Source organism: Populus trichocarpa, chromosome 17 (genome assembly GCF_000002775.5).
Source record: "Populus trichocarpa isolate Nisqually-1 chromosome 17, P.trichocarpa_v4.1, whole genome shotgun sequence".
Lineage (NCBI taxonomy): Eukaryota > Viridiplantae > Streptophyta > Magnoliopsida > Malpighiales > Salicaceae > Populus > Populus trichocarpa.
The window spans coordinates 10,053,885-10,078,073 of record NC_037301.2 but is presented as its reverse complement, the minus strand read 5'-3'; the positions used below and the strand labels follow the sequence as shown (position 1 = coordinate 10,078,073).

At 34.8% G+C, this 24,189-nt stretch overlaps 3 protein-coding genes and 1 pseudogene across 4 annotated transcripts; 2 read left to right on the top strand and 2 right to left on the bottom strand.

The window, feature by feature from the left end:
- The first annotated feature begins 3,830 nt into the window (after positions 1-3,830).
- Positions 3,831-5,782, top strand: LOC7495993 (vesicle transport v-SNARE 13). Of its 2 annotated transcripts, none has more exons than XM_006373279.3 (5): positions 3,831-4,167; positions 4,257-4,315; positions 4,407-4,595; positions 4,967-5,137; positions 5,445-5,782. In XM_006373279.3, the coding sequence occupies exons 1-5, from the start codon at positions 4,074-4,076 to the stop codon at positions 5,592-5,594; spliced, it is 663 nt and encodes a 220-aa protein (XP_006373341.2). In that variant the 5' UTR covers positions 3,831-4,073; the 3' UTR covers positions 5,595-5,782. The 2 variants fall into 2 exon arrangements, with proteins under 2 accessions (XP_006373341.2, XP_024444369.1); XM_024588601.2 differs by lacking the exon at positions 5,445-5,782 and adding an exon at positions 5,289-5,430 and having other exon boundaries at positions 3,842-4,167.
- Positions 5,783-9,327: 3,545 nt separating this feature from the next.
- Positions 9,328-12,312, top strand: LOC7495992 (pentatricopeptide repeat-containing protein At5g15340, mitochondrial). The gene has a single exon (XM_002324038.4). It carries the CDS (start codon positions 9,593-9,595, stop codon positions 11,501-11,503), a length of 1,911 nt encoding a protein of 636 aa, XP_002324074.3. The 5' UTR covers positions 9,328-9,592; the 3' UTR covers positions 11,504-12,312.
- A 156-nt stretch (positions 12,313-12,468) lies between these two features.
- Positions 12,469-18,552, bottom strand: LOC18107310 (uncharacterized). The gene is made up of 5 exons (XM_024588998.2): positions 17,643-18,552; positions 17,474-17,560; positions 13,366-13,515; positions 13,067-13,264; positions 12,469-12,921 (listed from the first exon to the last, which is right to left on the bottom strand). Exons 1-5 carry the CDS (start codon positions 17,868-17,870, stop codon positions 12,820-12,822), a joined length of 765 nt encoding a protein of 254 aa, XP_024444766.2. The 5' UTR covers positions 17,871-18,552; the 3' UTR covers positions 12,469-12,819.
- A 291-nt stretch (positions 18,553-18,843) lies between these two features.
- On the bottom strand, positions 18,844-22,355 carry LOC18107307 (pectinesterase 31-like; annotated as a pseudogene).
- Between the last annotated feature and the right edge of the window lie 1,834 nt (positions 22,356-24,189).

Below are 24,189 nucleotides of genomic sequence, written 5' to 3'. Positions count from 1 at the left end.
AAGGAGACATGATGAATTATATAAACCTTTTTATTTATTAAACAATATATTATATTAATCCATCTTTGGAATATTATTATCATGAAACCGTTTAGTTTAAAAAATAGCAGAGCAAAGCCATCTTTAAATATTGAAGTGAAGGTGACATGCCGAGATTAGTACTTAATCACAAATTGGTGGGATTATAATAGAAATAAACTGAAAAAGAAAAGGGGCTGCAAATGATTGTTTTTACTGTAACAGTAGACTCATTTTACAATGAATTACAATAATAAAATACGATTTTCCCCCTCAATCAAGTAACATTTAGCCAGATGAGGATAATATGCTTTTTTTTTAATGTTTTATGAATAATAAAAAAACTAAAATTTAACATGAAGTGAAAGTTTTACAGCAAGTCATGATGATGCATAACAAGGAAGAGAATAATTTATTGAATTGCTCTCACTTTTCTCTCCAATCTAAACAAATTCAAGAAACTGTAAACTATGACGTCTAAGATCTTGAAGGGAGGTTGTCCTGTAGGGCCATGACAGAAGAAGAGACGAACAAGATCATAGATGCCAACAGCTTCACACTTTTTGGTGTTGGCTACGCTGCATTTTTCTAAGTTTTCCATCCTCTATGTTAGCTTGAATAGTAGCAGCAAGAAATTAAGTCTTGCATGCGCCGCCCGACGACTTAACCAGCCAAAAAAGAATCCTCTCTACAAGGAAGAGAGAGTGATAGAGAAACAAACGAATAAATTTCTCAAAACAAAATTTAAAAAAAAAAAGAAAAGAAAAGAAGAAGAAGCCATGACCCGTTGATGCTGCTGCTTAATTAGACCCGTTAATGAGAGCTAGTTTATAATCTAATTAATTATATTAGAGTGGTTAATTTTCAAGTCCTGAATTGGCCAAAGCTTTGCCACTTGGGAGCTTATGGTTATTCCTCCTCTTCCATTTTAAAATATTCCATTAACTATTACGTACTAAGCTGTAGATTAGGCAAGTGATTAGCATGCTAGCTAGTAGACATATATATATATATATATATAGTATGATTTTGGCTCCAGATTAATGAAGTTGTCAAGGGCCATTCTTGTTCCTCCACCTGGAGGATCCATGGTTAATCCTCGAACAAAGAAATTAGTTATTAATGATTTCATGTGTTGATTGAAGATGGTTGACTGGTTTTCAAATGCGAATATTCTTGAAGTGCTGTTCTTCTAAAATCCAAAAATATTTCAAGAAAGAGTTTTTGAAGTGTAGATGTCAAGCCCCGTAGTAATAGTAATGACATGTACGTGCAATCCTTGATAATCTTGTGTTATAGTATCTTATCAGAACCAATTCAACTACATGACTATACCAACTATATACTTTATTGACCCATTGAAGATGCCAAATGGACTAATTACAAAAAAAAATTAGGACAAAAAAGTTTAAGAAAACATTGAATAAATTTGTTCAGCACGTTTGAGCCATGAGCCAAGAGCCAAGAGCTAAGATGGATTTAGAGAAGCACATGACACTTATAGAGCTTCAAGATCAGCTTTTGATCCATCTAATCCAAGTATAAAAGGAGTTCAATCCAAATACAACATGGGCCTAATGTTAATAACTCTGTGAAAGCTTGGGCAAGATTTTCTAATATTACAATGATTAAAAGTTAGTGGTTATTTTTCTTTTTGTGCAAGGTAAATTCATCAAGATCAAATTCTTAATGGGAGAGAATTCTTGGCATTCAAAAGAAGAAGTTTCTGATTCTCTTAGTCTAGGAAGGAAACTAATAAAGTCAGAATCATTATTTTTATCCAAGTAAAGCAAGGAAACCAAATTCTACAAGGAAAAGCTAAAGACAACATCAAAGATTTTCCAGTTAGAATTGATTCTCTTAGTCTATTTATAATTCCTAAAATTTACATGTGTTATTAATGATTTCATGTGTTGATTGAAGATGGTTGACTGGTTTTCAAATGCGAATATTCTTGAAGTGCTGTTCTTCTAAAATCCAAAAATATTTCAAGAAAGAGTTTTTGAAGTGTAGATGTCAAGCCCCGTAGTAATAGTAATGACATGTACGTGCAATCCTTGATAATCTTGTGTTATAGTATCTTATCAGAACCAATTCAACTACATGACTATACCGACTATATACTTTATTGACCCATTGAAGATGCCAAATGGACTAATTACAAAAACAAATTATGACAAAAAAATTTAAAAAAGCATTGAATAAGTTTGTTCAGCACGTTTGAGCCATGAGCCAAGAGCGAAGAGCCAAGATGGATTTAGAGAAGCACATTACACTTATAAAGCTTCAAGATCAGCTTTTGATTCATCTAATCCAAATATAAGAAGAGTCCAATCCAAATACAACATGGGCCTAATGTTAATAACCCTATGAAATCCTTGTTTGGGCAAGATTTTCTAATATTACAACGATTAAAAGTTGGTGGTTATTTTTCTTTTTGTGCAAGGTAAATTCATCAAGATCAAATTCTTAATGGGAGAGAATTCTTGGCATTCAAAAGAAGAAGTTTCTAATTCTCTTAGTCTAAGAAGAAAACTAATAAAGTCAGAATCATTATTTTTATCCAAGTAAAGCAAGGAAACCAAATTCTACAAGGAAAAGTTAGAGACGACATCAAAGATTTTCCAGTTAGAATTGATTCTCTTAGTCTATTTGTAATTCCTAAAATTTACAAGTGATCCTAGAACTAAAATAAAGGATTATTCGAGCAAGGAGACTATTTAAGCTAGGAAATAAAACTTTTTTATGTTATTTTCTTTTTTATTTGTAGCAGTATATTTTAGACTTGTATTTTAATTTTTGCTAGAAAGGTTAAGTTAAAGATTAAAAATGAGAGATACAAAGTAAATTGAACCTAAACAAAACCCAAAACATACAATTCAATTTCACTTAACAAATCCTTTTTATTTTTCTAAACTCCATAACCTTAAAAAAATATCACATGATCCAAGTACAACATGGGCCTAATGTGAACAACTCTATGAAATCCTTATTTGAGCAAGATTTTCTAATATTAGAATTATTAAAGTTAGCGGTTATAGGATTCTTAGCATTCAAAAAGAAAAAGTTTCCTAGACCACCAAGAAAACTAAGGGGTATCAAATTTGTTTTCTAAAGTAGGGAGGATTATACAATAATTTTTCTAGTCTAGAAAAAAACTAATAAAGTCAACAACTAAAAAGGTAAGAATCATTATTTTTGTCCAAGTAAAGTAAGGAAACCAAACCCTACAAGGAAAAACTAGAGATGACAACAAAGATTTTCAAGTTAGAATTGATTCTCCTAGTCTATCTGTAATTTCTAAAATTAATAACTGATCCTAGAGTTAAAAATAATGATTATTCGAGCAAGGGACTATTTAAACTAGAAAATAAAATTTTTTTATGTTATTTTCTTTGTTATTTGCGGCAATATGTTTCAGACTAAGTTTGCTAAAAAGGTTAAGTTGAAGAGCAGAAATGAAAGAGATAAAGCAAATTGAACCTAAACATACAATTCAATTTCACTTAACAAATCTTTTTATTTTTCTAAACACCAAAACCTTAAAAAAGGTCACATCATCAATGGAGATGCATGCATGCGCGCGCGCATATATATATATATATATATATATATATTAAAAAAAAAAAAGTAGAGACTCTCAACTAAAAAAGTTTTACAAGTATAGGTACTGAATTTTTCGTTATAACGACGACGTTATTGAAATAACTCTACAAAATTTAAACCGGATATTCCCCGGTTCTTACAGGAGAGAAAACTAATCTCACCAGATGGCGCACATACCGAAGACAACACAACAGACATGAGTTACATGACCGAACAAACCGACACGTGACATATCTCCTCCCACTATACTCATTCGTGTCCTGTCCCAAGCAAACGTGCATTGTCGTTTGAAAAAACCATCACCAACGCCGATTCGAGAAGCTACGGTTACCAGAATCCGATCAGTTTCTCCGATCATACCAGGTAGTTGGATTTCCGATCGTGATTGATTGACTGATTGAACTGAGGAATTGGGTTTTGATAGATAGAGAGGTGAAAAATTGGAAAAGATGAACGAAATATTTGAAGGATACGAGCGTCAATACTGCGAGCTCTCTGCTAATTTATCCAGAAAATGCACCGCTGCTCTTGCTCTTGATAGAGGTACGTACGTATTCTCAATTATTTATTTTCATTTTCTTTTGATTTTAATTTTGATTTTGATTTCGTGGAATATATATTTATTTGCACAGAGCAAAAGAAGCAAAAGATATCTGAAATAAGAGCTGGATTAGAGGATGCTGAATCTTTGGTACCTTTAAAAAAATCCTAATCCTGATTCTCCTCACCCAGGAATTTATGTATTATTCTTTATTTATTTCTTAAAAAGTTTAATTTTGCAGATTCGGAAAATGGATATGGAAGCGAGAAACTTGCAGCCGAATGTGAAGGCGGTTCTTCTGGCTAAGCTGAGGGAGTATAAGTCAGATTTGAACAATCTGAAAACTGAGGTTAAAAGAATTGGTTCTGGTAATCTCAATGCATCTGCTCGCGATGAGCTCTTGGAAGCTGGAATGGCTAATTCATTGACGGTATGTCACTCTCTCTCTGGGTTGGTTTGTACTCTTACGCATTTGTTTTGGTAGATTTTATGTAGGATTATGATTTTCATTATATATATATATATAGGCTGTTTGTCATTGTGGTGTGTGCTACAATTCTAATTCCAGCTACACGCTATAATAATAATAGTAGTAATAATCTGTATTTTGGTGCAGCATCAAAACTCAAAAGCAATCTGGGTGTATATTTTGATGAATAAATGAATAGCCTGTTGTGAGCAAAATTTCATTGTAGTTTTGTGGCTACTTCTCTTAAAATCTGCAATGCAATTCTGAGTCTCTTTCTTGTTCTTAGTGTTGAATATATATTTTGACAATTATGGTTTGGGCAACTGGAATAGGCCTCAGCAGATCAAAGATCAAGATTGATGATGACAACAGAAAGGCTAAATCAGTCCGGTGACAGAATCAAGGATAGTAGAAGAACTATGCTTGAAACCGAGGAACTTGGTGTGTCTATTCTTCAAGATTTGCATCAACAGCGACAGTCTCTCTTGCATGCCCATGACACGGTATTGATTTCATTTGCATCAAACTGCCGTCTCTGAACATTGTTTACTTTCATTCTAGCAAGTCTGTTTTTTTCTTTATTTACTAGTGATATTTGAACGTGTTGAATGACAGTTATAGTTTGACTGACTCTAAATTCTGATGCATTATTAGCAAGGCAGCCCTTGGTAGCATACCACAGTTTCCTTTTGATCTTAATCAGTGCTTTACTGTAAAGGGTTTCACTGAGTCTGGGAAGTAATGGAATTGGGATTTGGAACTAGTAACGCCATATGCCCTGTACTCATTTTATGGTTCAAATATTTTCAGCTTCATGGAGTGGATGGCAACATCGGTAAGAGTAAGAGAGTGCTGACTGCCATGTCAAGGAGGATCAACAAGAACAAGTGGATTATTGGTGCCATTATTGCTGTCCTTGTGGTTGTCATCAGCTTGATCTTGTACTTCAAACTCAAATAGCCAAGATATCCCTTGTTTCCGACCCGCGTGTTTTATCAAGACATGTCTTGATTTTTTGCTTTTCCTTCTTTTGAATTCGGTTGTGTGTGATTTTGCAATCAACTGCTGATATGAGTGAAGTTTTTGATTTATATATAGTCGTGTACTTTTTATCCATTTTAATTATATATGGAGTGAATTTTGATGAACTCATGGCATCTCTTTCCCATTACGGTATTCTTTTTGGACATGAGATTAATTCAGGAACTTACATAGCTGACTGGGAACAGAAAAGTTTGCTCTCATCGTGAAGAAAAAGCGAAAATAGTATCCATCCCAAAGCAATCGGAGAATTCACCAAAGATTGTTGCTGCAAATACATGCTGCATTCAGCTTTCTGGGTGACGGGCTAGAAGTCGTTGCCTTATTGCTGAGAATTTATACGATACATGCTTGACTCAAAGTCCGTTCCCTAAGATGGTACTAATCTTTTACCAAAGGAGCCCTCCTAGTTCATGCAAGTGAAAATGGGAGTTCTGGCTGGGACCTTAATTTTCAAGAAAAATAGGAGGTACTAGATAATTCCCAGAGCCACGCCGCCACTGGACCAAAAATAATGTTTATGTACTCGGTCGAAATAATAGGTTAAAAAATATTTTTAAAATGATTTTTTTTTAACAAAAAAATATTGAAGTGACAACTAATTGGATTATTTTTTATCAACTTAAATTAACATGTCAAACCCGTAATTTAAATTATAAATTTTATCGAGTTTAATAAATTTTTTTTAAAAAATATTTTTATTTAATTATATGATAAAAAAAACAAGTGCTCGCAAAACTGAATACCAACTCATTATTAGGACTTTTTTCTTAGACCATAATAACCCAATAAAAAGTAAACCGGAATAAATCATGAGGTTTAATTCATAGTAATTATGTTTTTTTTAACCATTTTTATCTAACAATATGATAGAAAAAAAATAGACAATAGTAAAACTGAGCACCAATTCAATGCAAAGATATATTTTATTTAGACTACAATAACCCAGCATAAAGGAAAACAAAAATATTCCCAGAGCCACGCCGCCACAGGACCAAAAATAATGTTTATGTACTCGGTCGAAATAACAGGTTAAAAAATATATATTATTTGATTTTAAAAATATTTTTAAGATAATTTATTTTTAACAAAAAATATTGAGATAACGACTAATTGGATTATTTTTTATCAATTTAAATTAACCTGTCAAACCCACAATTTGAATTATAAACTTTATCGAGATCAATAACTTTTTTTTAAAAAATAATTTTATTTAATTATATGATAAAAAAACAATCGCTTGCAAAACTGAATACCAACTCAATACTAGGACTTTTTTCTGAAACCATGATAACCCAATAAAAAACAAACCGGAATAAATCATGAAACTTAATTCATAGTAATTATATTTTATTTTTGGAACCATCTTTTATCTAACAATATGATAAAAAAAAATAGATAATAGTAAAATTGAGCACCAATTCAATGCAAAGATTTATTTTATTTAGACTACAATAACCCTGTATAAAAAAAACAAAATAAATAACAAAACTCAATTTATAATAAATTCAATATTAAAAAATATTAATAAAAACAAAGAAAAAAGAGAAAAACAAATATGATAATGTTCCAATGAACAAACATGTGAAAAGAAACGAAAATAATATAAAAAAAATCAATTTCTAATAAATTTAATGTTAAAAATAAAAGGAAAAAAAAATGGTATTATTGATTGCATAGGGAAACAATGATATCCTCGGACACTATCAAATCAGAGTTCATAAAAAGAGCCCTGCACCTGTAACCCAGAGGCAGGGACACGTGTGGAGAGACGCTAGTGTGGGCAAATAAATGCCGATGACAATTTGAGCATTACATTTGAAAGTATTATGGACCAGATTATTGAGACTTATATTAATTTTATAATAAAAATTAAATCGATGACACTAATTCAATTTGAAAGTATAAAAAAATATATATATACATGTTTTTTACATTACCAGAAAGTGATTGTATATAAAAGAAAAAAATATTATTGATATATTTTTTCTTTTAAAAAACCGTAAAAAAATTGTAAATAAAAACTAAGAGAAAACCTCTAAAATATGTTTTCTAAACTCATTATAAATTTGAAAAACTTGAAAATTACTTTTTTAATTTTATAGTTAAAAATATATTATGTTTGAAAAAAATTCTAATTTTATTTTTTTAATATATATATATCTTTTTTGTTTAATCATCATTATGTGTGAGAAAATTTTATACTATTTAAAGAGTAACTGGTGATATTTTATTGGGTAATGTTTGGTTATTGTCCTAGAATAAAAATGACAAAGACAATTGAAATAGAAATGTGTTAGGTTTAAGAGACAAATACATAAAAATAAATTTATTATTATAAAATTTATAGTAAATTTCTGTACTTTCAAAACAAGAGGTACAAAAAAGATATGCCTCCAAAAATAATATTTATTATTTTTTATTTATAAAATATCCTTATAAAAAACTCACAATTCTAAAATTATCCAACTAAAGCATGTAACAATAAAATTAACTATTATAATAATTTCAAAACTCAACTCGGGGGTCGATCTAGGGCAAAGTTAGGGTCATTGGTCAAGACCTCTAATTCACTTGAGTTAGCGTAAGAATAAAAATGATTATTATTATAGTTTTAAAATCTAATTTAGAGGTCGACCCAAGGTAAGTCTCGGGGCACGAGAGGGGTTGATCATTGACCCATGTCAACATAATGATAAAATTGATATTATTACAATTTTAAAACATGACTCGGGAGTTGACCTGAGGGCAAGGTGGCCCGGGTCATGTGTTGGAAGGGTCAACTGGGTTGACTGAGATCAAAATAAAAATAAAACTAGTTGTTTTCATGGTTTTAAAACTCAATTTAGGAGGTCAACTCAAGGCAAGACTTGGGTCACAGATCATGAGGGTCAACCCGTGTCAATGGAAGGATAAAGTTGTTATTATTATAGTTTCAAAACCCAATTTAGGAACCAGATAGGGCAAGACCCGAGTCACTGGTCGGGAAGGCTAACTCAGGTTGACCCAAGTCAATGTATAAATAAAAATAATTATTATCATAGTCTTAAAACCTGACTCTGAATTTGACCCGAGGAAAAGTTTAGATCACGAGTCGGGATGGTCAACTTGATTAACCTAATTTTTAAAGAAAAATAATCAAAGTAACCTTGTTTTGACCAAAATGTTTTTAAAAAAATTAACTGGTTTTTAACTTGTGTTTTATCATGGGTCGACTTAGGTTTTTGATCAGTCAAAATAAGTTAATCCTTGCTTTATTTTTACTTAAACTCGGACCATGCGAGGCCCAAAATTAGCTCGATTTCGAGTCAACTTGTCAGGCCAGTCCTGGTTTTATAACTAGGGTTAGTATAATATTGTTAATTTCAACACTTAATATAAACTAAATAAAAAAAAATATCTAATTATTTTTTAAAAATATATAAATTTGATAATGATACATATTAAGGGTAAAATATATATATTTTTTATTTTATCTTATTTGTCCACCATAACCTAAGAGCATACATAAACAATTACTTTATCTTCTGCACCATTATAAAGCACAATTTTATCTTTGTTTTTTTATCTCCATTATCTTTATTTTTTTTATTTGAGAACAATAATAAAAGAAAACAAAATAAAACTCATAATCTATATATATAAAAAAATTAGTAAGAATATCTTCATTTTTTGGCAGGTAAAATCTGAAGGAACTAATGAGCCCAATAGTCTGATCCCCGATTGAAGGAAAACGAGGCAATTCATTAACGGCTACGGTTTTCTCAAGAAACAAAGGAAGAAGAGGCGGCAAAATGGCTATCAATGTCTTACTCTGCACAGGTAAGAAGGAAGGAAGGAGACCCATCTGTTTGGTTTGGTAGCTTAGAAAATCCTCAGAATAATCAAATCACATTCTTGTCCAAAACCCAATTCATATGAAATGTTCAACCATCAACTTCACCACTCTCCAATCCCTCCCTGCCCGCTTCCGCTCTCTCCTCCGCTCTTGCGCCCGCAACTCCTCTCTTTCCACTGGCAAAAAACTCCACGCCGTTATCCTAACCTCCGGACTTGCTTCCTCATCCCCCAACACCTTCCTCCTCAACGCCCTCCACCACTTGTATGCCTCCTGCGGCGTTACATCCTCTGCACGCCACCTATTCTACCAAATCCCCCGCTCACATAAAGACGTTACAGATTGGACTACCCTGTTAACCTCCCTTGTTCAACACGGAACCAAACCTTCTGAAGGGTTTTTTTTCTTCAAAGAAATGAGGAAGGAGGGTGTTGTTCTTGACGATGTTGCCATGATTTCTGTGTTTGTATTGTGCACGCGTGTGGAGGATTTAGGGATGGGAAGACAAGCGCAAGGGTGTCTTGTGAAGATGGGTTTGGGGCTTGGGGTTAAGGTGTGTAATGCTATAATGAACATGTATGTGAAGTGTGGGTTAGTTGAGGAGGTGAGAAGAGTTTTTTGTGAAATGAATGAGCGGAATGTGGTTTCGTGGAGTACACTGTTGGAGGGAGTGGTGAAATGGGAAGGGGTGGAGAATGGGAGAGTGGTGTTTGATGAGATGCCGGAGAGGAATGAGGTTGGTTGGACTATAATGATTGCAGGTTATGTGGGAAATGGGTTTTCTAGAGAAGGGTTTTTACTATTGGATGAAATGGTTTTGAGGTTCAGGTTAGGATTGAATTTTGTTACACTTTCTTCAATTTTATCTGCGTGTGCACAATCAGGGGATGTCTTGATGGGGAGGTGGGTTCATGTTTATGCTTTGAAGGGAATGGGAAGGGAGATGCATATCATGGTGGGTACAGCTCTGGTGGACATGTATGCAAAATGTGGCCCGATAGATATGGCATTCAAAGTCTTCAAGTACCTACCAAAAAGGAATGTGGTGGCGTGGAATGCAATGCTTGGTGGGCTAGCGATGCATGGAAGGGGTAAATTTGTGTTGGATATATTCCCAAAAATGATTGAAGAAGCTAAGCCAGATGATCTAACTTTTATGGCTGTCTTAAGTGCTTGCAGCCACTCAGGTTTAGTTGATCAAGGCTACCATTATTTTCGTAGTCTGGAATCAGAATATGGAACAACACCTAAGATTGAACACTATGCTTGTATGGTGGATATTCTAGGCCGGGCCGGTCATTTAGAAGAAGCTGTGATGTTGATAAAGAAGATGCCAATGTGTCCAAATGAGGTTGTTCTAGGATCCCTTTTGGGTTCTTGCAATGCCCATGGAAAGTTACAGCTTGGTGAGCGAATTCTGCAAGAGCTGATTCAGATGGATGGGCATAATACAGAATATCATGTATTGCTTTCGAACATGTATGTTTTAGAAGGAAAGCAAGACAAGGCTAATTCACTCAGACAAATCCTTAAGAGTAAGGGTATTAGAAAGGTCCCTGGAGTGAGTTCTATTTATGTTGGTGGAAATATTCATCAGTTCAGTGCAGGGGATAAGTCACACCCACTGACAAAGGAAATTTATCATGCATTGAATAATATGATTCAAAGGTTGAGATTGGCTGGTTATGTACCCAATACTACTAACCAAGTTTTTCCAGGTTCTGATGGCAGGGAGGGTAGCAGTGAGGAGATGGAGGAGAAAGAGCAGGCATTGTTCTTGCACAGCGAAAAGCTGGCAGTCTGTTTTGGGCATATAAGCACAAAACCTGGTGCACCTCTTTATATATTCAAGAATCTACGCATATGCCAAGATTGTCATTCTGCTATTAAAATTGTTTCTAAGATATACAACCGAGAAATTGTAATTAGAGATCGGAATCGTTTTCATTGTTTCAAGCATGGTTCATGTTCTTGCTCTGATTATTGGTAAATATAAATGCAAAGCAGATATTTGAAGAAATTAATTGATGAGCCGCATCACGAAGTCCCGCTTGACTGGAATGTTTTAGTTCTCTCTTAATTAAAATCTGCTCTCTCCTACAAGGACTCATCAGATAACAACATTATTGTTTTTGGAATCTGGCTTTGATCATCGTGGGAGGGATTTAATTACAAAGGGGAGGTTGAAGAATTGGTTGAAGCTGAAAGAAAGTTGTTTGCAAGGCTGATGATGAGTTGAAAAGGAAAAGGCGGCGTTTCTTTCACAATGCTGCTCACCTAGATTCTTTGAAGGCATTTTCCTTTACATTGTTTGCTGAATGGGGTGACAAGAGTCAGATATCCACCATAGGCTACTGATGAGAATGGTGATGTTCTCAGTGGAATTGTTGGGTAAGCTTTGTGTACTACTGCCGCTGTTGTTGGTTGGAAGAGCATGGTGTCTCAGATATTTGAGGAAATAGTTGCTCTGCCTGGTGAAACTCTTTCTTTTGTTTTTAGGATCCAATCATTACTTTCATGCATTCAGTTTCATCATCTAACAAATAGGATTGAAATGTGGTTGGGTAAATCAAAGAATTCTCAGAGTCAAAAACGTTGCCATTCACCAAGGGCACAGCGAAGGCTATTTACAGGAGCAATTGCTCAATCAGAAACAAACTTATCAAACAGAACATGCCTCATCGACAAGATCAAGCACCTTGTTGTACTAATTAAATTTTGTTCATTACACACTGTGGTACTTGAATAGGATTTTGTTCATATCTTGCTTGAATGAAGTAATATCCGAACAAAATAGTTGATACTGTTTCTTTCAACAAATGGGGATGTAGCTTGAATGGTAGAGCGCGACGGTTCATTCCCCCGCATCTCCAGAAATCATACATTTTCACAGAAACTCATTTTTATATCTATCATTTTCTGGCCAGAACATCCAGTTCTGCACAACAACAAAAATGGGAGTTCGTAATCCTATCATATTTCACAGATTATTTTAACAACACAGTATCATGCAGTGCCTGCCAAGGTTATCATTCATCAAAAAGAAACAAAATAAATCAAAGTTGCTGACATCATGTCAAACTACAGTTATTCCCCTCATCATATTCATGTCTCCAGTCAATCCTGGTTTCAACTCCAACATTGACAAAAGTAGAAACATGTGCTATCCGGATAAAAAAAGTTCTACAACTCAGTCAGTTGTCCTCCATCTGGCCTTTCTTTTCCATTTGCTTTGACCTTCGAATGAATGCGCCTAGCAAGATGCAACTTTTATATTGATCCGTAAGTTCAAAAGGTTTGAATCTATCAAACCCGATTCTTAGGTGTCTCCTGCTTGAATTTGCTATAATCGGCGAGCAAGCTACTATTAACTCTAAGCTTCATGTTCTCCACCAGTCCCCTTAATACCTGTTCTTGGAACATATATTTTAAACAGGTTGATTAGGGCAAAAATACACAAACAGTCATGCATGCACAGACAGCATATTGTTAGTTTTCTGTTAAACCATTGTCAAAGAATATCATCAGTTTAAGGAGATTATTATGGCCTAACCGACTCTGCAACAGGCTGGCGAACATTTTCAGGAACCATAGCAAGCACAGGAGGAAGAACGAAGCTTATATTCATCTCTAGTTGACCTTTGAGCCTGGTTCGTACTCCCTGTCTATCAGGGTATAATGCTCCTTTTACACCAAGAGAAAATTGAGATGGTTGAAAAATATTATCAAGTCCTTGAAGCTTCCACCTGATCTGCAAGAGAGTACTTCCATATAGAGGTGACATGAGCAAATATAAAAAAATGTAATTATGAAATTTTCATTGATGACTGCTTGAATATCTTTAAAGCTTACAACATCAAGCTCGAGAACCTTCGTGATCTCTTCAGGAACTCCCGGTGGGTAATCTCTCCCTCCTGATTTACATCTCAATCTCATCTCAACTACTGGCCAGACAGTGAGGAACAAGAAATTTATGGGCAACATCTGAATTCTCCATTCTTCCTGGAAACATTAAACACACATATATTACAGAGAGATTCTGCTCCCCTATGCCTGAAAGACAATAGCACAGAGGATTATAAAATGCATACTTCTAAGATGGTAAGTACAAAAAAGTCAAAATATTGCATATATAGAAACTAGAACTTATATTGCAAGCAAGCTTTAAGGTATGTTGATTTGGGCCTGCATTGACCTAACTAGCTCACCTGCACATTTATGCATGATACACTCAGGGCATGTTTGGCACGATGTCAGGGAATGAAAGATAAAACATGCTTAACTGATTAAGAATGTAGTGTAATCATATTGAATGATACATTTCTTATAGTTATTCCTTGTCTTCTATTTAATCAATTTCCATTTGCCTTTACCTATTCGTATATAGGAAACTTCAACAGCAAAATTTGTTTTCTTGTTCATTTGTTTTGCTTACATTTTTTTTTTTTTTTGCAGCAAGCATGTGCAACAAACTTTGTGAGTGGCTGTAACTGGCATACAGTTGACAGGAACTACCATGAGGATTATGCAGCCTATTGTCTGCATGTGATTGATGTTGCTGGCTTCTTTGATCATTTCAGACATTGAGCTGTTCCATCTTTCCGCTCGAGCTCTCAACTCATGGCTGCTGTGACTGAGCAATACTTTGCCTGTGCTAATTCTGTCCATCTTGCTACTCGTGAGGTTGGGTTTATGCCACCAGATTGGATGATCATTACTGGGATTTCATTCATCAGCATTTCTTGCACACCAAGTTTCAGCGGCAGAGTTCTTGGAGCTTCTTGGTTTGACTTGGAGGACTCAGATCCAATTATATGGTCAATCAGTTCGTTATTGTATTGACATCGAGGCTCTTAGTTTCTTGGAAGCTGACTGGAGAGCTCCTTTAACAGACCAGCTGCATCGAAGGTCTCTTCTCAGTACATGATTGGGGGAAATTTTTTTCTTATTAACCAAGGCATCCCACTGTCTTTGGCGGGTGCCATAAGGGAACTTGATTTTTTCGCTCAAATTAATGGGGTTACTCTAACAATCTCGTCATTCCTCTGGGCCATGTGTCTGAAGGTCTCAACCAAATACCTGACACCTTTAGCTGGTTCAGTTACTTTCTCATGCTTTGGATTTAGAGAATTCGGTGGCCTTCAGCCAAGGTCATGAGAGGAACCATAATGCTTTTCCTTGCCTGAGCTGCCGGCCTTGTATCATGCATTTAACATGGCCTAGCATCCATAACTGCACTACAGTGCCGTATTCTTTTAGAGACATTTATGCGAGTTAAAATTTTGGAAAAAGCCACAATAACACATGCTCTATTTTTTTTTTCTTTTTACTACAAGTTCTCTTATCTTGCCTTCTCTGACTTAATGCTGGTCAACTTCGACCCTTTTTCCAGCTTTCTACTTGTGGCCGGTTCCAGATCTGGATGAGGATTTCTTCTAATAGAGTGAAATTCCTTGGCCAGCTCAAACTTGCTTGTGCCATTCCACTTGCTCTTCCAACACTCTCAAGCATGGTTCACAGTCTTCATTCTCCCCCAGAGGGATATTGGAGGGCATCACTCTCAAGCATGGTTCGCAGTCTTCATTCTCCCCCAGAGGGATATTGGAGGGCATCAGTGTGGGTACACTAATTGAAACTGAGGAATCATAAATGATGGTATCTTGGAGTCTGATATCATAAATGATGAGATCAAAGAAGTCTTATTCTGACCAATCCTTTCTTGTTTAAAGATATGTTTATTGGTCATCTATGTTCATTTTACCTTGTTCCATCATTAGGAGGATTGAGAGTATCTTAGCTGCTTTTCTCTGGAAGGATTGTTCGCTCTCCCATTCAGGGGCAAAGATAGCTTGGGCTTCTGCCTGTTATCCTCTTAATAAAAGTGGTTTGGAAATTAAAAGCGATAAGACTTGGAACAAAATAGTTATTCTCAAGCATTTTTTTAGACTCCTTTTAGACAGATCTTCAATTGGGTCAGGATGGGTGCGTAGTGTACTGCTCAAGGGTAGATCTTTCTGGCATGTAAGATCTCCTTCAATAAAAGCGTTAAGACTTGGAACAAAATAGTTATTCTCAAGCATTTTTTAGACTCCTTTTAGATAGATCTTCAATTTGATCAGGATGGGTGCATAGTGTACTGCTCAGGGGTAGATCTTTCTGGCATGTCAAGTCTCCTTCAGTATCTTCTTGGTCCTAGAGGAAGATTCTTCTCAACAGAGATTGGTGTGAAGAGATGTTTATTTCATGCATTGGTGATGCAACTATGACTTTCCTATGGTCAGATTATTAGTTGTCAGATGGGTAATGATTCTATGACCTATTGTCTTTCAGGGTGCTCCTCTATTGGGCTTCCCTGGAATGTCAATGTTTCAAACATCATCGAGGAGAGTACTTGGGCTTTTCCCCCAAGTAATCAGGAGTTACAACCTATTTGGGACTCAGTTCATTCTCATCCTAGGATTGTCTTACCAGATCACCGTGTCTAGAAGGGTCATTCATTAGGGAAGTTTACTATCGACTCAGCATAACAGTTTCTTAAAGACTTGAGGCCCACAAACCCTATGCATCACCTCCTCTGGTTTTTAGGACATTCCCGAGACACTCATTTACCCTATGGAGTGCCTCTTTGGGTTGTCTACACACCATAGATAGACTGCATGCTTATCAAATCATCACCTTTTCGGTATGTATACTTTATGGGTTGCATGTTGAGACACATGACTATTTGTTCTTTAAGTGCCTTTTCTCCGCTTCAGTTTAGGGGTACTATTACGAACATGACCCTTCTGGACTAGCCTACTAAGACATGGCGACATTTACTTTAGTGGGCATCCTCGCACTTCAAGAAGAAGAAAAAGTAAATGCATGTGCTTACTCGATTAGTCCTCTCAACTACGATTTACTTCATTTGGTATGAGAGAAATAACCAAGTCTTCCACCAATTTTATCAACCTTACCAGGATGTTAGTGAGGATATTTTCAAGCTTGTCTAGTCCTGTTCGATGGAGTTAGAGCCATGGTATCAAATTCCCCTTGATCTCAGGTTCGTTTGGGGTCTTCCAATTTCATAAGATCTTTTGCTTCTACTATTATTCAAGTTCTGCTTTTCAGGCCTGCTTTTGTTGCTTATCCAATCGATCGATTCTGGGTTTTTCAGTAAACAGTTGACCGATTTCTGGATTTCTAGTTTTTTGTTTGAATAAATGGTTGTCCGATTCTTGATTTTCCAAAAACCGGTTGACTAGTTACCATGTTGTTGGTTTGACACTCTGTTTTTCATACTTTTGAGTTTTCTTTAGCTTTCGCTTTGTTTTTTTGTTGTCTAAGGTCATTTAAATTCGGGCAACGAACCTTTGTGCTTCTTGAAGTATGCCACTAGTGTTTTGTACAGTTTTCTTTTTAATACAATTATACTTGTAAAAGATGGTGAGTGGCAGTCACCCATATAGTACCTGTAGAAGTTCCTTGGTGAAACGAGAACCGTTGATTAGTGGATTCCATCGTCACCAGAGAAAATAGCAGTAATTTCCAATCAATAAATGAGAATCATGTAAAGCTGCTCATGGAGAAGAAAGTTGGGATCCCACAAATAACAATCAATTGGACAACTTAGATAAACAGTGATCATTCTATGGAATGAGAAAACACTGCATACCATTTGACTGGCCGGTGATTGACAACGACATGAAAAAGAATTGATGGAAAACAGCAGCAAAGAAGACAGAGGTCATTTAATTCTTGACTACACATACAATCAGAAGGTCACTCAAAGCATAGATTTTTTTTATTAACCATACGAGGCTTTATATGTCAAGTAAATAAATGGCCCTTAACAATTTGAGTCAATGGTGAGGCAGATTCTAAATCATTTCAGTAATCAACACAGTGAACTGAATTTTCAAAAGATCAAAGGAAAACGAGGGAAAAGAAAAGGAAATTGCACGAAAGATATAACAGAAACCTCATTAAGTTGTTGGCTCCTCCTTTTGTCAGGAAATATGGCGCTGAAAACTCTAGGCTTATCCTCCAAATATCCATCAAAGGAAGCCTGCAAGGAAATAGAAACCAGCCATGTGTCACAGCACATAGATAGAGAAAGAGAGAGGAGAGGAGAGGAAAATTGGGGGTACCCCTGGAGACTCATAGAGAGGGATATCAGTAGTCATTCTTGAAGAGTAGGTGGCAGAATTCATTGCCATCTGATTCTTGATCAAAGGCTGCTTTGATTTTGGTTCAGGCAGTGCATGGCATTGCCGCTCATGCCTATTCAGCTTCTCTTTCCATTTCCTTGAGCTAAAATGTCCAACAAGCACCTGGTGCTGGCATGGGACAAAGGACCTTGCTGCAATTTCGCTCATTTCCTTTCAGCTACTATTGTTTTGTCTTCAGAAGGGAAGGAAAGCCTATCTTATTGGGTTTCTTTAATTTCACTTTCTTTTCAGCTTCGATTGTTTTTGTCCTTAGAAGGGAAAGGAAAGCCTATCTTATTGGGTTTCTTCACCTTGTCCAGTTCTTCACTAAGCAAGTTCTTGGAGATTAGAAACGTAGGCTCATGCCTTTCGGTCATGACATGTGGACCCACTCTGTTTTTTCCCTTTTTTCTTTCTGGTGGTTGTGAATTATTGGGGGTTTTAGGGTACCTGTGAATTCTCTTTACCCGGTAATTTTGAACTCTCTTTTTTTCTTCTTCTTTCTTGAGAATCATGGAACCCTGTGGTTCTAGACTTGGGAGTTGCTGGTTATAGCATGGCTCCCCACAATTGCCCACATATCCAGTCCAACACGATAATCGAAGACGATCTTGTGTTTGTCCCTTGAATTTTACTCAAGCTAATGAATCTTAAGACGATCAGAAAAGTATTGCACCACGGGCAACAAAGATTACATGCTTTTTCACTTCCATTCTTTCATTATCTGCTGGGAGCTTGCTTCATTCTCCACTGTTTGTTCATGCTTTTTACTGAAGCTTATAGTTTCTGTGCAGAATATGGTATCCTCAAGGCCCTTCATTGGCATAATAGCCAAGGCACCTTTCCGGATCTGGGACAAAGAAACAATGCATCAGAAATATGATCTGCTTCTTCTTTATCAGTGTTCTTGACCATGTCACTCATTTTGATGGGCAACCACATTACAAAAAGCAGCTGTAATTTCAGCTAAAGCGGCACATAATACAAAAACATGTGCCAATCATATGATGGAAGTGAACCGAAAGTAGATATGAACCTCAAAGAGGGCTTTATTTTTCTCTATTCTTTTTAGTTTTTGTGGGGCAGAGATTTAGTGGGGGGATAAGATTAATTACCACGAGATGGTTCATTCAGGGGAAGATTTATTTAACGTTATTTGTCAAATTTCATATTTATAGCAGTTCGCCAAAGTCAAAGCATGCATGATGATTTTAACCAAAATACATGTATCCTTGAAAGCAAGTTGCATTGCTCTTATTCTCCGCTTTACCCAAGTTATTCCATCCTACATGTCTGCTACAATGATTCTTCCAAAGAGTCCCCATGGACGTTCAAGGCACATATATGAAGTCCCCTCCATTGCCAGTAATCACATATCTGCATGGATGCGATAATTAATTAGAGCAGACCAAACCATCACAAGAAAGAATGCCAAGAGAACCAAGATAGGATCTCCTAGCCAGACAACCCTGCAAGAATAATGTATCAATGGTGATGGTATTGCCATAAGCAAATTATACCAGAAAGTTCGGTTGGCAAAAGATACAAGGACTATTATTTCATATAAGATGACAACTCAAGAGAGCTATTAAAGCCAGATCTCTGAGACACAAAGCTCATAGGCAGAAAATAAAAAATTCTGAGTGATCGAAGAAAGACATGAAAAAACAGAGTACTCTGATTTTGCATTTCATATCTCATCTACAACCAGCTTTAATCAGAATAACAGGTTAAATAATTGTAGAATTGTACTTCCGCAATAAATTACATAGTCTACGACTTCAAGTCAAATATCTGGATAGAAATACCAGTGTGGGTTGTCAGAAACAAAGGAAAATCTCTTAAATAAACATGGACATGTCAGAAACTTGGACTCATAGAAACACCAGATAGAAGTAGTGAAAGTTACATAACTGTAGATTTAATTTGAGGCCCAACTGCCCAACATAACTCTAGGAACATACCAAAACCATTAATGCTAACTGCAGAGCACAACTAGGTAACTTCTAGTCTACATGATGTAATCTATCACATGCTATATAATCAAGTTGAAACAAGAATGAAGAACAATAATGAAATGCTTGCTAGAAAAAAAGAACAAAAAGAAATAGGCAATGCTATGGAAGAAAAATAAGCACGGATCCTTAACCTACTGCATTAGATTACATTTCATTACACCCAACCAAAGTTACAAAGGAATTGACAAGTGGTTGTTGGAAGAAGTAGTAGAGAAGAATGACACTAATTTTCTCTCTGAAACAATAAGCCTACATCGGAAATCTGACAATTCTCAACTATAGGTACCTTGGATATTCTAATAGATGTCAAAATGAGGATATTTTAAAGTCAAATCTGAACACTTCAAAATTTTGTAAGAAGGATATTAAAAATTTCCTCAAGAGGTTCCTTGTACAATTCTGTAAACATACAGGAATCAACAATTTAATTTCCAACCAATCCGTTTGGAGCCCGCTCTAAAAGTCTAGGGTCATGATTCAGCTCTGTATAAGACATGCATTTCCCATTTCTATCATCAAGCAATAGAAATCTTAATAACTAGAGAAATAAATACTGTAGCCTCGATGTCAATAGTGCACCAAAACTACTTTGTTCGGGCTAGGGAGCAGATATGTAAAACTTTAAGGATCTATACAGAGTTTATGTGGTCGATAGAGTTTAAAATGCCAGGACATTTTCATTGCACAAGAATTCATGTTGGCTGACATTGATAAACCTATCAGACAACTTATGAATTTTATTGAGTCAGTACAATTCTTCCCAACTTCTCCAGAAGAAAGATGCTAATATTGCAAAAACCTTGACTAGGTACTTACAGGAGGCAGGAACAATAGACAAGAAAGGTGAAAGCCAATAAAAACCCACCTTGGAAAGACATAACCAGTTGACTCCTGGGAAGATTTTATGCTTTGAGCAATTAAAAGACCTGCTGATTTGCATTGGATATGACAATGTTCCAATAGAGCAGTGATATTCCCAAAAATAAAGTCCACGTAGCCTTCAATGTAGCAATCTTTCAAATACTGCTTCCCATAATGCAAATAAAGAGTATCCTAAAATAAGGAAATACACGAGCACATGATTTTGGGTTTGTGTCCATATGATACCTCCTCATATAGTTCAGAACTCCAATAATACATTGGCAGGGTACCAAAGCACACGCACTGGCTCATTATTGACTCAGACAATGTTAGCCTTAGGCACCAGAACCCTAGAGAAATAATCAAACAACTAACTCATTTATTTTCAAAAGATTACCTACTTCCCACTTATAGGAACAAGCTCATTCTTGATTGTTTCAAACCAATTCATGATGTTCGTCCATTTACAACATAGGTAGAATATCAGGCCTGCAATTTATCAATGATTAGTAAACTAATGCACGAGCAAGCTTGAATGATGATGTAGTATTATAATTGGCAGTTCACTAAGAGAGAGAATTACTCAACATCACTGTATTTAGCATCCATAAAATTAACAAGTTTGACAAGTAAATGGAGTTCTTAAATAATCAATGTCATCAGAAAACGTTGAACGATGAAGCAAATGATCCATGAAACCAACCAAATGAGACAGTTAATTTACCTGCCACCCAATGAACAGGCAATTATAGAATGCATACCAATCAGCTGTCACTCTAATTGCCACAGCTTGACCTGAACCTGGGGTAAAAGAAGATCAAAAACACAGATCAATTATTTGACAGCTTCAAATAATTTATTAAACAATTAAAGATGGTTCATTTTGAACAATGTAGATAACACCTCGAATCATACATTCTGACACAACCAATGGCTAAAAGAAAACAATTATCAAGTACTGTATTCACCTCCATTGTTCACACAACTAAGACTTAATTTCAAAGTATGCATAGAAAAAAAAATCAATTTTTCAATTAACAAAAATCGCAATTACTCATCACACCAACGAATACTGGTATAAAAACAAAAGGTCCCAAAACCTCAAACACAATAAAAATCCAAAAATCTTATTCCATCACAAGAAGCCACCAAAAAATTGACAACAGGAGAAAAGAGAGAGCCTACATTAAGCATAAAGATTAGTACATTACCTCAGGAGAAAATTTCTCAAAAGTGATAGTCTCAGTAATAAAACCCTCTCCTTCCACAACCACAGTCCCACACCTAAAGGTCCCAGTCTCAATGACCCTCGAAGCCTGCAGTACAAAAACGCAACATCAAAGACCTCCAAAAACACGTGTCAAAAACCCAGATGAGCAAGTTAGAAAACACAGAAAATCAGTGCACCTGGTGATGATCATTTTTGGTAGAAGTGTTGTTCCAAGTCAAGCTAGTAACTTCTGGTCTCAAACCCGCAAGAGTTATGAGATTCTTGGTCTTGGCACTCACACGGGTTGCCAGTAAACCCCAGGTGGCACACGAATCACAGTTCTGCACGTGTTGCGGAGTGGCACCCCATCTATTGCTTCCTGCACCATCATAAAGTCTGACAACCGTCTTCTGCCACCGTCAACGCCATTGATTAATCCAATAAAATGTGAAATGACAATGAGATCGAATTGAAAAAATCATGGGATTTGTTTGTTTGCTTTACTGGGTTTTTTTTTAGTATTGTTTGTTTGTTAAATATGGAATGTTCGTTGCTTTTGTCTTGTCTGTTTATAATTTAGATTAATTGTGATTATTATAAAACGCTAGGAAGTAAATAATGATTAAAATAGCTAAATAATTTATTATTGCTGGAAAATTAAACAAGAGTTAATTAATTGCGTTCTCCCAAAAACAAGAGTTAATTATAGCATCCACGGCTTTCCTCTTTGTCCTTCTAACATTTGAAAACGTGGTTAAAACTATTTTTTAAAATAAAATAAAATTTTTTTATTTAAAATTATATTTTTATATTATTTTAATATATTGATATAAAAATAATTTACAAAATTAAAAAATATTATTTTAATATATTTTAAAATAAAAAATATATTAAAAAATAACTGTTACTAAACTCTTAATTTTTTTTTTTTTTACTTTACTAGAATTCAATACCTTTTAGAATTGAATCAACAAAAAAATCCTACAAATTCATACGCGGTATTCTGTGAAGAAAAAAATTTATTCTTTTAATGTGATATATCCATTTTATCTATTTCTCAAAACAAATAAATCTGACAAAATAAATTGAAAAAAAAACGAAAATGATGAAAAAAATAAATTATAAATGGATTTAAAAATATAAAGATTAAATATATAGTTTTTTTTTAAGATAACGAGGATTAATTTGCTGAACTAAAAAAAATAATAATTAATTGGTTAAACAAATACACCTAAGAGTTGTTCTGTGCTAATATTTTAGTTCGTATATGAAAGGTGATAAGCTTGTGATTGCAATTATTTTTTAAAATATTTTTTTATTTATAATTATATTAAAATGATATTTTTTTTATTTTAAAAAAATTATTTTTTATATCAACGAATTAAAATGATCTAAAAATACTAAAAAAATATTAATTTAAAACAAAAAAATATTTTTAAAAATATTTTTAAAACGTAAAATAAATTGAAAATAAACATCGTCTTCGTCATTGAGTGATCTTAAGGATTCATTCTTCTCATCAGCCTAATGTATTAAAAGAAATTTAATGAAAAATAAAATAAAATTGAGATTTGGAAAGTTAAAAAAGGAGCATGCCTTATTAACCACGAGGCCACTGTTTTCATATTTGTACTGGATTAGCCAGTTTGACTGGTAAATTAGTGAATTAAATCTTGGATTGATTTGGTTTAAGGGTCTCATAACCCGTTTCCAAACCCCCTCCCTCGTTTTCAAATATATTTTCAAAGAATACCTAAATTTCCAAAATAAAAAAATATTTTCAATATAATTCAGCTAATTTTCAGCCATTTTGCTTATCATTTTCGTGATAACAGTTTTTTAATAAAAATTCAAAAGAAAAAAAAATCAAAGACAAAGAAGAAAAAAAGTTTAGTGAGATAAGGATATTATTAGGTAGGATAGAATATTCTTAGAATAAAGAATAAAAAATAAAAATATTCTCAAATGAAGTAATATAAATAGAAGATACCTTTAGAGAGATTAAAAAAAAAGGCCATAAAAAAACCCTAGGAGGAAAAAAATTTAGAGAGAATATATGCCAAAAAAAAAGGCGAAAGCAAAACTTTAGGAGAAAAGAAATTGTAGAGAAGAAAAAAGATAGAAGAAAAAAAAACTAATCTACCCTTCTTCAACCTCTAACCATAGCACCAAAAAAAAAAAAAACAAGCCATCATCAACTAAAGCTCCAACCACTCAAAACCCCAACTCCAATCCTCCATTTTCTAGTCAACATCACATTCAAAATCAACCCAAAAATAACCCAAATTCCAATTAAAAAACCAAATGAAAAATCATCCTAAAACAATAATGTTTTTCTCTCAAAACCTAGCTCTCCCTTACTGGAGCCATTATGATGGCAACCTAGCTTCCCCCCATC